Raw genomic sequence first — 13178 nt, forward strand, 5'->3', positions numbered from 1 at the left:
ACTTTAAAAAAAGCCCCAGTGCTCACCGGGTGCTGCCGGGTGATCCCTGCTGCCCCCCACTGCCCCACGCTGCATGGGGGCTCTGCATGAGCCCCCCTGACCCCCCCTCATTCCCCCAGCCCCCCAAGGGTGCCCCACCTGGGCCAGGTCTGGCCCTTTAAAAAAAAAACAAGAAAATTCCTGGGACTCAATGCTCCTGCAGCGGTCTCGGGGCTTTGGGGGCTCGTGTAGAGCCCCCCACATGGCATGGGGCAGTGAGGGGCAGCGGGGATCGCCCCCCACTGGCAGGAGTGGTGAGTCCGGGGGTTTTCTTGTTTTTTTGTTCTTTTTCTTAAAGGGCCAGAGCTAGCCCAGGCAGGGCACCCATCGGGGGCCTGGGGGAGAGAGGGGGGGTCAGGGGGATCGTGCAGAGCCCCCATGCAGCATGGGGCAGTGCGGGGCAGTGGGGATTGCCCCCCACCCGGCAGCACCTGCTGAATCAGGGCTTTTTTTGTTTAACAAGTGTTGGGAGCTGGGGCAGCCATTGCCGGGCTGGGAGAGAGGTGGGGGATGGGCCTGGCCTGGCTGATTTGGCCAAATCGAATCGGGACAGCGATTCAAATCACTGAATCAAATCACTGTCCCCCGAATCGGCCGAATCCGAAGCGAATACTAGCCACTTTACACAGGTGTTACCCAAGGAAAAGTAGCAGAAGTACATATTGTGCTGCTCTTTGTCCCCAGGGAAACATGTTCCCACTCGTGGGGACTCACCCAAAGAGTTCATCCTCTAAGGTTCCAATGCTATGAGGCCCTCCATGTAGACAGAAGGGTTATGATTTAAACTGTGCACTGCTTTTATGTTTGAAAAACGACCATCTTTCTGATCTCACAGACCCTAAAGACATGAAACCTGGTGAACTGTGAGAGGGATGATTTTTAGGAAGACTCTTGAAAACAGATGTTTTGGTTTTGTAACCTTAGGCATTTTTAAAAGTTAGAGGAAACTATATAGTTATTAAAGATTTAGTACCTCTTCCCCTTTGACAAGTGATTCTCAACCAGAGTGCCACATGACACTGGGGTGCCTTGAGATCCTTTCAAGGATGCTACAGGGTACCACACAATGTTATCACTGTTAGGTATGCAAACTTGATTCACAAGATAAACCCAGAGATTTCAAATAGTTTCTGAGTTCATTACAACAAGAAAAACTGCTCTATTATTCTTCTGTAGTCAAAAAAGAGTGAAAACTAAGAGCTGGCATTTTCTGAGGGGTGCCTCAAGTCTAAGAAGGTTGCAAATCACTGCCTTTGATGAAGGCTTGAAGCAACTTTCAGTCCACCGACCTGGGTACTCCAAGGGTCACCTCTAGCAGATCCTTGATAGAGAAAAAAAATGACTCCGTGTTCCTGATATTTCCAAATTTGGTGGTGGCAGTTAGGATTTCCCAGCTTCATTTACACACACCATAAAAACCCCAATAAGATAGTATAAACCTTTTTCATCCCCTTTACCTGAATCTACTATTCTCCTTCCATTTTCATTTTTCTTTTGTACTCAATTCTTGCTTCAGAAAAAAATCATTTTATTTGCTAAAGCTCTCAAAGACTCCTGGGACTGAGGGCAGGAAGTCAGACTTCTGGGATAAGGTAAAAATGTAAAGGTCATTCACACACTCACACACACACACTCATGCTCTCTCCAAAAATAATACACTGTTTGACAGTTTCAGGATTCAGCATGTCCCACTGAAATTTGAAAGCTTATGTGAAACTAGGCCATGTCCTGTAACCTCAAACGTTTAGTCTAGGAAAACAGCTTGAAAATCTCTAGCTCCCACTTCAGGTATCACATGACGTCTATGCCAAAGAGGAGACCTCGAGGAGGGGGGCAAGAGAAACGTTGGTAAAACGAGTTGATTAAACCTGGGGAATAACAGCTCATACTATGTTAACAGCAGGTATTATTTTTCTGGTTAAATGGCTAGTGAAATATTGGATTATGCTCAAAGTATCTAAAATGCGAGAGGACCAGTTAAGGTCTCAACGACAACTCAAGTTCTTTTAAGAAACAATGCTGGCACACAAGAAAGAGGTCAGCGACTCATACTTACCATCTAGGGTGGATTTATTCTCTCAGAATAAATGCTTTGGCCAGCCAAGGTCAAGAAAATCATGTTAAGTTCAAGTTCAGTATTATGTTGATGTCTCCTAATGCCACATGCTAATTCACATCAGACTTCAATTATAGTAGATCCCTTAAGTTGCTTAAGTTCAGTCTTATAACTTGAATATGGTTCCACTTTTGCTCTGTTGCATCCGGGAAACATACAAGATAATCCTGTGTGGTTTGACAGGGCAAGGGGGTCTCTCCCACCCCTAGTAAATGGCTTCCATTTTGAAAAAGAGCAAACTCGGGACAAAGACACTCAAAACAAGTAACATGCAATGCAGAACAAAATAACCAACGCAATGAAACAAGTCAAACTATTCTCAACTTATGGACAAGCAGACCTCTGGAATGATGTCACACTCATCTGAGCAAAGGGTGAAGTAGCTACTGTGTGCTTAACCAGATCTTTGTATGATTTCCTCAGGCCAAATGCTACTATATCTAGCAAAGCCAGGAAGCATTTCTTTTACGTAATAAAATTACTACAGCTGATCACTGAAAACATATTCTCATCACAGCGTGAAGTTTTTACCTACTAAACAGAGGAGAGTCCTGGTAGCCAAAATTCTTGTGTTCTACTTCCACCCTAGTTGAAACATTTAGTCTCTCTTTGCCACAATTTCCCCATGATCTGAAAGAGGGACAATTCCTACTTTGTTAGAGATTTGGGAAGCTGAATTAGGAACATAAGAAAGTAGGGCCGAAAGGGCCCTCATGAGTTCATCGAGTCCATCCCCCTGCAGGATTATCCCCGACTAAACCATCCCAGTCTAACCTGCTCTTGACAATTCCAGGGGTGGAGATCCCACAACCTCTCCTAGGTGGCTTGTTCTAGTGCTTAACTATCCTCATGTTAAGGAAGGTCTTCCTAATCTCCAACCTAAAGTTCCTCCATGAGCCCTCAGTTAATGTTTAGAAAACAACTGTAGAGGCCTTCACGTGCAGATCTTGAGATGTGGAATATTGCTATCCACCCTCTGGTCATATTAAAATGATTAAGGATGATCACTCCCAGCTTCCCTGCCCTTGTGCTCCACCACAAATAAATATGTTAATATTGACAGGTGTGGATGAATTTAGCTACCCTTTGCTGCAGTTTCAGAAGGGATGCCAAACCTGCAAAACCTGGCAGGGCAGATTTTTATTAAAGCTGACAAAGGCCATACAGCTCATCCCTTAGTTCTTTCTGTTGTCCCACTTGCTAAGATGAAAACCACCCATTGCCTTGACCTCATGCTAACTATATAGTCTTCAACACTCAGACCTTGATAATTGACTTTCCAGAACCGGAAGATGCTTGAAACAGGAGCAGAGCTGCTCACAACCTTTGCAGCAGTTCCAATGCACTGGAGAAATCAAAGTTGTGTATTTGTTCGTTGCATAGTGAAAGCTTTATGTCTTATGTAAAACCGCTCAGTCTCCTGTTTCATAGAGATTAGCAGCCTCTGTTATATGGCAAATATGTTCTTTCAGGCTTACACAGAATTTGAGAGTATACATGCTGTTTCTTATTAGTTAAAGGATACCTTACCTTTAGATAGATTCAGTAGTCATTCTTAGTTAAGCGTAAATCTACATATACGAAGAGATCCTTAGCATATGCATAAATGATATATTTAATACATTTCATAGGCAGATGCTTATAGTTTTTAAATGGATTATGTAAAAATAAACAGGTAGAATAACTCAACAGAAATAGTCACAAACCGGGTCTGTTCCTTATTGGATGGCATTTATACCCAAAAACATTACTATAAGCAGAAAGAGATCAGAAATTACCCAACTGGAAGTTCCATAGTACCATAGTACTGTAAATTAAACACTGCATATCTCTGTCTCCCCTCACCTAAAAAAATCATTTCTATAGTTTTACAAGTACATTTGGAAAGAGAGGAAAAAACTGCAATGGAATTACTGCTTTAGTTACCAGGTAGGATCTTCCAACCTGTCATACTGATTTTTTTATGTAAAGCAGAAAGCAGCATAGATTTGCACCTTATGGACTAACAAAATCTATGCTGCTTTCTGCCCCTCTTCAGACTAACACAGCTATTTATGTAAAACATTACCTTTGCCAATGTGATAATATCTTAAACAAAGCACTCTATAGTTTAAAGGTTTCCACTTTCTAGCATTTTAAACATAATCTGAGTAGTAACCCAAACACTTAATGACTGCATTAAACACCTGCAAAATGTTGTTTTTTTTTTAAGTAAGTTCTAGAACCTGCATAAGAACTCAGGATTTTGTTAGCCATCCCCAGATCAAGTCTTCAAACACCCCACTAAAGGTATAGGGTAATATTGGGGGAGAAAAGAAAAATCAGTGACCCATATTCCATGCTAGCTACAGCCAGAATGGAGAAGGCTTATGGCACAAGTATATGACAAGTATATGTGCCTATGGCGCATCAAATTGGTCTGTGTCTCACACGACGCATATACTTGTGCACCCGACTGTGCAGTTGTTACTGCATAGTCATTTAGTACTTGCTTTAGCAAGTTAGTACTTTAGCAAGTACTAAATGACTGCTCAGTAACCACTGTTACTGCGCAGTCCTGGTAGCACACGGGTCTTTTCTGACCCTACTGCACAGTAGCGTCAATGTTATGGTTCATGCCCGCCAACACTATGGCATCGTAGTGACAAGCTATGGTGACGTGGCATCTTGTGTAGACGCGCCCACAGTGGCAGAGTGGATGCTGAAAAGGAGAATGAACTGGGGATTTGAACAGGGACTGGACAAATTCTTGGAGGAAAGGGGCATCTCTAGCTATTGAGCACAGGAGTTAGGGATACAGCCTCTGAATCAGAACTTCCTAGCCCTTATTATGATGAAGGCTGCAAGTGAGAGAAGAACCGGGGGGGGGGGAACCTGGACATCCCCAATTGACTCTTCCTTTCATCATCCACTCTCTGCCGCTGTGTGACACAGGTCTATTTGATGTGCCATAGGGTCATGGGCTTAGCCCATCATGAAAAGCTATAAGACTTTAGATACGTAGGAAGTCACAAAAGGAACAAGGGAAGCATAGGGCCCCTGATAAATGAAACGGGATGGCTGTTAACCAACACTCAAGACAAAACCGAACTCCTGAATACTTCACATCGGTATTCCACCAGTCCAAGGGTATTAGTCTGCTTGACAGGATACAGGGTGACCATGGTGGGGGTGACCACTCTCCCATAGTTGACGTAGATCTTCTGGGGGAGCACCTACAAAGGCTAAATATCTATAAATCAACAGGACTGGATGAACTACACCCGAGATTGCTAAAAGAACTGGCCAACATCATCACATGAGCAATGGAGAAGTTATTTGAAGACTCCTGGAGCTCAGGAGAGGTTCCAGAAGAATATGTTCATTAACAATTTGGATTCAGGTATTACAAGCAATCTGGCAAAGTTCTCTGATGACACCAAGCTGTGGGGGAGCATTTTCACGCTCGAAGACAGGCTGACAATATAGGCCAACATGCACAGGCTCGTGAAGTGGGCAGACCTCTCAACCTGATGTAATTTAATACAGAGAAATGTAAAGTGCTCCATCTGGGGAGAAATAACCCACAACACACTTACAGGCTCTGCAGTGCTCTGCTTGCCAGCACCATAACTGAATGAGATCTGGGTGTCATGACTGACAACAAAATGAGCATGAGCCACCAATGCACTGCTACCACCTGTGAGAGCTTGCCGGGTCCCACCAGCCTCCGGGGGCACACAGCGTTCATGCCACCAATGTGATGCTGTAGCTGGCAGAGCTAACCAAATGCTGGCATGCATCCACTGTGGCATCTCGAGCAAGGCAAAGGATGTTATCCTCCCACTCTACTTGGCCGTGGTGAGACCACAACTGGAGAACTGTGTCCAGTTCTGATGCCACACTTCAAGAAGGATGTGGAGAAGCTTGAGAGAGTCCAGAGAATGGCTGCATGCATGACTAGAGGCCTGGAGAACAAGACATATGAGAAGAGGCTGAGGGACTTGGGATTGTTCAGCCTGAAGAAGAGAAGACTCACAGGGGTCTGTTTGCAGCCTATAAGTATATCAGGGGCATACATCAGGGTTTGGGGGAGCATCTATTCACCAAGGCTCCTCAGGGAAGTACAAGAAATAATGGGCATAAACTGATTGAAGAGTGCTGCAGGCTCAACATAAGGAAAAACTTCTTTACAACCCGAGCATCCAGGGTTTGGAACAGGCTCCCCCCAGAAGTGGTAGTCATCCACCCTGGCAATCTTCAAAAAACTTCTTGATGCCCACTTTCCTGTCCATGTGCAGGGAGTGTGGACCTGATGATCTGCAAGGTCCCTTTCAGCCCCTAGCAACTATGAAACTATAAGCATCTCTTAATGAGGGAGGCCACTGATAAACTCATTTCTTGGGGCAAATAAAAAGAAAAACAAGAAGGGGAGTGAGTTTATTGGTTAATAACAAGGGATCCAGAAGGGGACACCAAGCAGAGCACCCCAGCCAGTGCCCACTACCCCCTGAATGAGTCAAGGAAGCCTGTGGATGCCAACCAGTTAAAATGCCAAGAGATGTGAGCAGAGGAGTGACAGGAAGACAGCCCCACACTCACTTAGGTTTCCCCCAGCCAGAGCCTTCTTCTTGGTCTTGTATATGGCCAGCTTGGCCAGAGCCAGGAGGAAGTTGACCGAGATATCCCAGAGCTTAGTGGGGCCATGGACACAGAGTGCATAACAAAAAATGCAGCCAGAACCTCAGCAGGAGGTTCTAAAGGAGGCGGAAGAGGGGCTGCAATCTGGCACACTTGAGGTAGGCATGTGCCCAGGTCTCCCTCTGCTGGCAAAAGGGGCAGGTGTCAGGGGTGTCTGTAAAGTGCACCAAATACATGGTGATGGCTCCATGGAGAAGCTGCCAACTGAGGTCCCCGGTGACTTGTGGGATCAAGGTGGAATACAGACTTGTCCACTGAGGACCCTCAGCCCTGCCCGTGCCATCACCTAGAGTGTCCCACCACTTGTTGTCAGGGCAGGACATGAGGACACGATGATGGATTGAGCACAGCATGACCATGTAAAGCTGGCAGCAGTGAGTTGTTTGTACGTGGACTGGCTTGATATCCCCCAGACTGCTACAATAGTTGGGTGGGGGGTGTCATGGACTCTGCTGAGGCAGTGCCCCAAAACTAGCTCCAGAGTGCTGGGGGATGGGGACTGCCCTCATACAGGACCTGTCAATACAGGTGAAGGCAGTGGGTGGTAGTGCAGCCTCTACCTCCTGGAATAAGGGAAAGGGAGCACAGAGTGTTGGTAGCTCTATGCACTGGGCCAGCACAGAAGGATCTGCCCACCCCTGCCTAGCATAGTGCAAAAGGTAGAATTATAGAAAATTAGGGTTGGAAGGGACCTCAGGTCATCTAGTCCAACACCCTGCTCAAGCGGGATCAGCCCCAACTAGATCATTCCAGCCAAAGCTTTGTCTAGCTGGGGTATGGGAACCCCCAAAGATGGAGCTTCCACCACCTCTCTGGGTAACCCATTCCAGTGTTTTACTACCCTCCTAGTGAGAAAATTCTTCCTAATATCTAACCTAAATGTCCCTTGCTGCAACTTGAGACTTGCTTCTTGTTCTGTCTTCTGCCACCCCTGAGAATAGTCTAGGTCCATCCTCTTTCAAACCCCCATTCAGGTAGTTGAAGACTGCTATTAAGTCTCCTTCAGTCTCCTTCTCTAGATTAAATAAGCTCAGCTCCCCCAATCTTTCCTCATAAATCATGTCCCCCAGCCCTCTCACCATTTTTGTCACCCTCCACTGGACTCTCTCCAATTTGTCTGCATCCAGGAGAGCACATTTAGGTTAGACATTAGGAAAAACTTCTTTACTGTCAGGGTTGCCAGAAACTGGAATGAGCTTCCAAGGGAGGCAGTGCTCTTCCCTACCTTGGGGGGGTCTTTAAGAGGAGGCTAGACATGCACCTGGCTGGGGTCATCTGACCCCAGCACTCTTTTGTGCCCAGGGCACGGGTTGGACTCAATGACCTGCTAACATCCCTTCCGACCCAAACATCTATGAATCCTTTCTGTAGTGGGGGGCCCAAAACTGAACACAGTACTCCAGATGTGGCCTCAGCCATGCTTAATAGAGGGGAATAATCATTTCCCTTGACCTACTGGCAATACACCTACCAGTGCAGCCCAGTATGCTATTAGCCTTCTTGGCAATGAGGGCACACTGCTGACTCATATTCAGCTTATTGTCCACTGTAACCCCCAGGTCCTTTTCTGCAGAACTGCTGCCCAACCAGGCAGCCCCCAGCCTATACTAGTGCACAGGATTGTTTCATCCTAAATGCGGGATTTTGCACTCGTCCTTGCTGAACCTCATGAGATTCCTTTTGGCTCAATCCTCCAATTTGTCTATTTCACTCTGAATCCTAGCCCTACCCTCCAGCATACCTACTACTCCCCGCAGCTTCATGACATCTGCAAATTTGCTGAGGGTGCACTCTATGCCATTTTCCAGGTCATTGACGAAGACATTGAACAAAACTGGGCCCAATTGAGCAAAACCAGCCCCACCCAAGGTCTCCAATATGAGTGAGATGGATGAGTCCTGGATGGCCAGGACCATCCTCCAGTGCACCCAGGGCACCTCTGTCACCAGCACCATCAGCTGTAGGTTTTTCAGCAGTGGCTCAGTGAGGAGGTCAATGCCCTGGGTGACTGTGTCTGGGGACCCAGATCAACAGCCTCCAGGCCCTAAGGAGGTACTGGGAGAAGTCTGGCAGCTATTCCAGGTCCTGCTTGGGGAGATCTCACAGGGAGAAGAGCTGTCAGTCACACCAGTACCCTCAGAGGTGGTGGAGGAAAACGCAGCTGATCAGGCACCACATTGCCTGGCTATTTGCACTGTACAGGAGCCTCCTCAAGGCCTGAATACAGAAGGTGTGGACCTGGTTGCAGAGGCAGACCAAGCTATTCATGTCCTCCTGCATGGGGAGGCTCAGGATACCTGCAGAGAACCAGTGATGTCCCAGCCAGAAGAAACCTAGTACCTATCTCTGGAGACTGGCCAGGAGATCTGGGGGCATGGCCAGGGTGTTGAAACGATCTCAGAGAACGAACAGGACTAGCTGGTTGAGGATTAGTGTCCTCCCATGAAGGGAGAGACACTGTAACAGTCCTGCCCATGCCTCCAGCTGCTCAAACACCCTGACCTCCAGCTTGTGTCAGTTCTCCAGCTTGTGCCTCCAGCTTGTGTCAGCTCTCCAGATGGAGCAGCGAGCCCACACCCCATTGGATGTACTGGAGCGCAGGTGGGAGCGAGCTCACCTGCCACTGACCGTCAGACCAGAGCTCTTGACCCAGTTGACCCAGGCAGAGGCGGCAGCTGAGTAGGTGGATCTGCAGGTCTCCAGATGCACCAGGTCACCCGGGTCTTGGACGGTGAGGCTTATGTTGTTGGCATACGGTGACAGAACCACTCTCATGGCCAGCTCCTTGAGCACCAGCCCTACCACCTGCTTGTGCAGGAGACAGAGGAACAGCTCAAAGGCAATGACATAGAGCTGGGCTAGCAGTGGACAACCTTGATGCTCTCCCAGCTGTGGACTCTGTCAGTGTCCTATTGAGCCTGACCATACACTCTGTGAAGGCATACAGCACCTGGGGAAACTGCACGAAGCGGAGACCAGAGCCAAATGTCCTCAGCATGCCTGTGAGGTACCTGTGATCCACCCTGTCAAACACCTTCTCCTGATCAAGGGAAAGGAGGACGAATGACAGGCTGTCCCTGCGAGCAAGCTCAAGGAAGTCTCACACCAGGTACTGACTGTCGAAGATGGAGCACCCTGCAACCGTATATCTGGTTGAGGTGAATCACGTCTGCCTGCACAGACTCAGGCGCAACAAGATGACTTTTGCTATGACCTTAGTCATAAAAGGGGAGCGAGACTGGGTGCCAGTTCCTCAGGTCACAGGAGTCCCCCTTGTTGGACAGCAGCATGAGGGCAGCCCTCCTGCATGACAAGATGAAAACGGCAGTTCTTATGTTGTAAGTGGACGGAAACAAAGCCCCACTTCTGTTCTTCTTTTAGTTGCTAACACCAAGCTCCAGAAAGGGGCTGGATTTGGCATCCACATGGCATCGCCTACTGGGACCATTGCCGGGCCAGGTCAATACCTCAGCTCTTCACTCAGTTTGAAGAGGGAGAGGGGCGGCAGGATGATTAGTTTCCCAGTGCTGAGGATAAACCATCATGAAAACACAGCGAGGAATTTAAAAAAAAAAATAATCAAAGAAGGCAATAACCACGCAGCAAAGGCCCTTCCAGGGGACAGGAGCCAGGAAGGCAGGTTTACCACCCCTGCTGCATGCAGCAGCTGAGCCTGGGAACCAAAATAACTGCTTGGGGACAGAAGAGAGGGACTCTCAGTCACTGCCACTGAAAACTGCATGGACCGTCCCTGACCCCACTTCCCCTCCAGCCAGCAGGACACAGGGCGCTCACCACGGCTATGAGACAGTGACCTCTAACACCCAGCGAAACCTTCCTCCCCGGCCACCCCGTGCAGAGCCCAAGGGGGGCTTTTGAACGTCGCACAAGCGGAAGTGGATGGGCGGGTTCTAAAGAAAAGCAACCCCGCGCTGTGACAGACACGAGCAAGCCCCAATTAGCAGCCGCGCTGGCGCAGAGGGATCCAATGGCGGCGCGGGGGGCGGGGCCGGGGCCGGGACCGGGACCGTGGTGCCGGCCGCCTAGGTAACGCGCAGGCCGCGTGGGAACTGCTGCCGCCGCCGCTGTCTCTGCCGTCGCCATGAAGATCGAGGAGGTGAAGAGCACATCGAAGACGCAGCGCATCGCAGCGCACAGCCATGTCAAGGGGCTCGGCCTGGACGACAGCGGCGCCGCCAAGCCCGCGAGCGCTGGGCTCGTGGGGCAGGAGAACGCGCGGGAGGTCCGCGACCCCCGCCCCTCCCCCACCCCGTGCGATGAACCCCTCCCTGTTCCTCCCCCGTGGGACGGACCTCCCCTCCCCTCCCCCCTCCACACAGGTTCCCGCCCCCGCTCCCCCCAGGCAACATGGTGAGCTCTGGGGCAGCCCCCACCTCTGCCCTGGCCTCAGTTTCCCTGTCCCTGCAACAACACCCGTGCTGCCTCTCTGCGTTCCACGCGTTTGAAGGCATTTTTCTGACCGGCTGGTAACTACGGACATGTCTTCCTTTTTCAGGCCTGCGGTGTGATAGTGGAATTGATCAAAAGCAAGAAGATGGCCGGCAGAGCCGTGCTGTTGGCAGGACCGCCCGGCACTGGCAAGGTATCGTTTTGCTTGGGGCCAAAAGCCTCCCCCGCCGCGACTGTTTCTGAGGCGCCGTTTCACCAGGCAGCTTCCCCGGCTGCTCCAGTCGTGTTGGACTGGAACCAGGGTGGCCTTTGCGGCTGATCACTGTTTCACATCGCATCTCTCTGCGATACATATTTTGGCAGAAACCAGTAGTTCATCCAGGCATCAGCTGCATAACACTAATGCAGGAAAATGACGGTATCATAGTCTTATGAAGTCTGTTTTTTTGGAGGAAGCCCCAGGATTGGGGTTTTAAAAGTATTAACTTTTTTTGCACTGCTTAAGGTTTAAGCATTTTCATGAGGGATGGTAAAATGATTTCTCCACACTATTCAAAGTTTTAAAATTCTTCTTGTTGGTGCTCTTAAGTTTCTTGGGTAAAAGCCCCTAATATATATATATATATATATATATATATATATATACACACACACACGCATGCACAGGTTTGTTTCTGCATGTAAGAAACAAGGGAGAAAACTTGAGGATTTTTATTATTAAGAAGAATTAAGGGTTTCTGGTCTCTCCATCTACCCGTCCATTTTCTCACTTGTTGGATTCCTATTTTGTTAGAGATTTGGGGCATTGAATTAGGTTTATCAGAAAGTAGAACTGGAAGGGACCTCATGAGGTTATCTAGTCCATCCCCCTGCTCAAGGGAAGATCATTTCCATGTAAACCATTCCAGTGTCCATCTGACTTGCTCGTGACAATTTCTAGGGACAGCGATGCCTCTCTCAGTGGCCTGTTTCCAATGCTTAACCATCCTCATAGTGAGGAAGCTTTTCCAAATCTCCAGCCTAAATTTCCTCCATGAGCTTTCAATGTTTAGAAAACATCTGGAGAGCCTTTCAGTTGCAGATCTTGAGAAGTGGAGTGTTGCTATCCACCTTCTGACCACATTAAAGTAAGTAAGGATGATCATTCCCAACTCCCCTGCCCCTGTGCTCTAGCACAGAGAAGTACGCAAATGTCAGCAGGCATGGTTCATGGGGTGAATTTATTTACCCCCTACTTCAGTTTTAGAAAGGATGCTTGGTATTTTCCTCCACCTGTAAAAATGGAATGCTGTGAAGATTAAAATAGTATTTATTCTTAACTTTGTGGAGCAGTAATCTTTTTTTTTTCCATAAGTTCTTGTTACTTCTTCTGAAAATATATGTGTATGATCTTCAAATGTTTTGAATTTTTATAGACTGCTTTGGCGCTGGCTATTGCTCAAGAATTGGGAAGTAAGGTTCCCTTTTGTCCTATGGTTGGAAGCGAGGTCTACTCAACTGAGATAAAAAAGACAGAAGTCCTGATGGAAAACTTCAGAAGGGCGATTGGTAAGTACTTGTTAAAAACAGTGAGGGAGGGTAAAGTGGCTGTTTGGCTTTTCCGAAAAGAAAGCAGAAAATACCAGCTCTTTGGTCCAGTCCTGTTGAGCAGGCCCCGCTGTCATGTTCTGATTTTTATAATTCTCTTTTTAGCGCTATTGGACATTCTTACCAGCTTAGTTGAATCAGGATGCTTTTCTGATAATTCCACATCTCCCCACCTTAGTTATTCCAGCTGAGGCTTCTTTCACTCTTCTCTTTCCATGCCCTCCAGGATCTTTTCTCAATCTTGTAAGTGGCTGCTGAACAAACCTGGAAGAAACTTTCTTTACAGTCTTGGCACTGACCTAGGCTCTGCAGGAGGGTTTTGTAGAAAGGGAGATGCTCTTTTCTC

General features: G+C 47.9%; 1 protein-coding gene across 1 annotated transcript in view; it reads left to right on the top strand.

Annotated features, from left to right (window-relative positions):
* Nucleotides 1-10841: 10841 nt before the first annotated feature.
* RUVBL1 (RuvB like AAA ATPase 1) overlaps nt 10842-13178 on the top strand; it is a 19878-nt gene continuing 17541 nt past the window's right edge. Inside the window, exons 1-3 of the mRNA XM_006017770.3 lie at nt 10842-11078; nt 11352-11438; nt 12661-12793. Of these exons, the coding sequence (XP_006017832.1) occupies nt 10938-11078; nt 11352-11438; nt 12661-12793 (361 nt within the window). The 5' untranslated portion in view covers nt 10842-10937. The remainder of the gene's footprint in view (nt 11079-11351; nt 11439-12660; nt 12794-13178) is intronic.

Source organism: Alligator sinensis, unplaced genomic scaffold (assembly GCF_000455745.1).
Source record: "Alligator sinensis unplaced genomic scaffold, ASM45574v1 scaffold839_1, whole genome shotgun sequence".
NCBI classification, from domain to species: domain Eukaryota; kingdom Metazoa; phylum Chordata; order Crocodylia; family Alligatoridae; genus Alligator; species Alligator sinensis.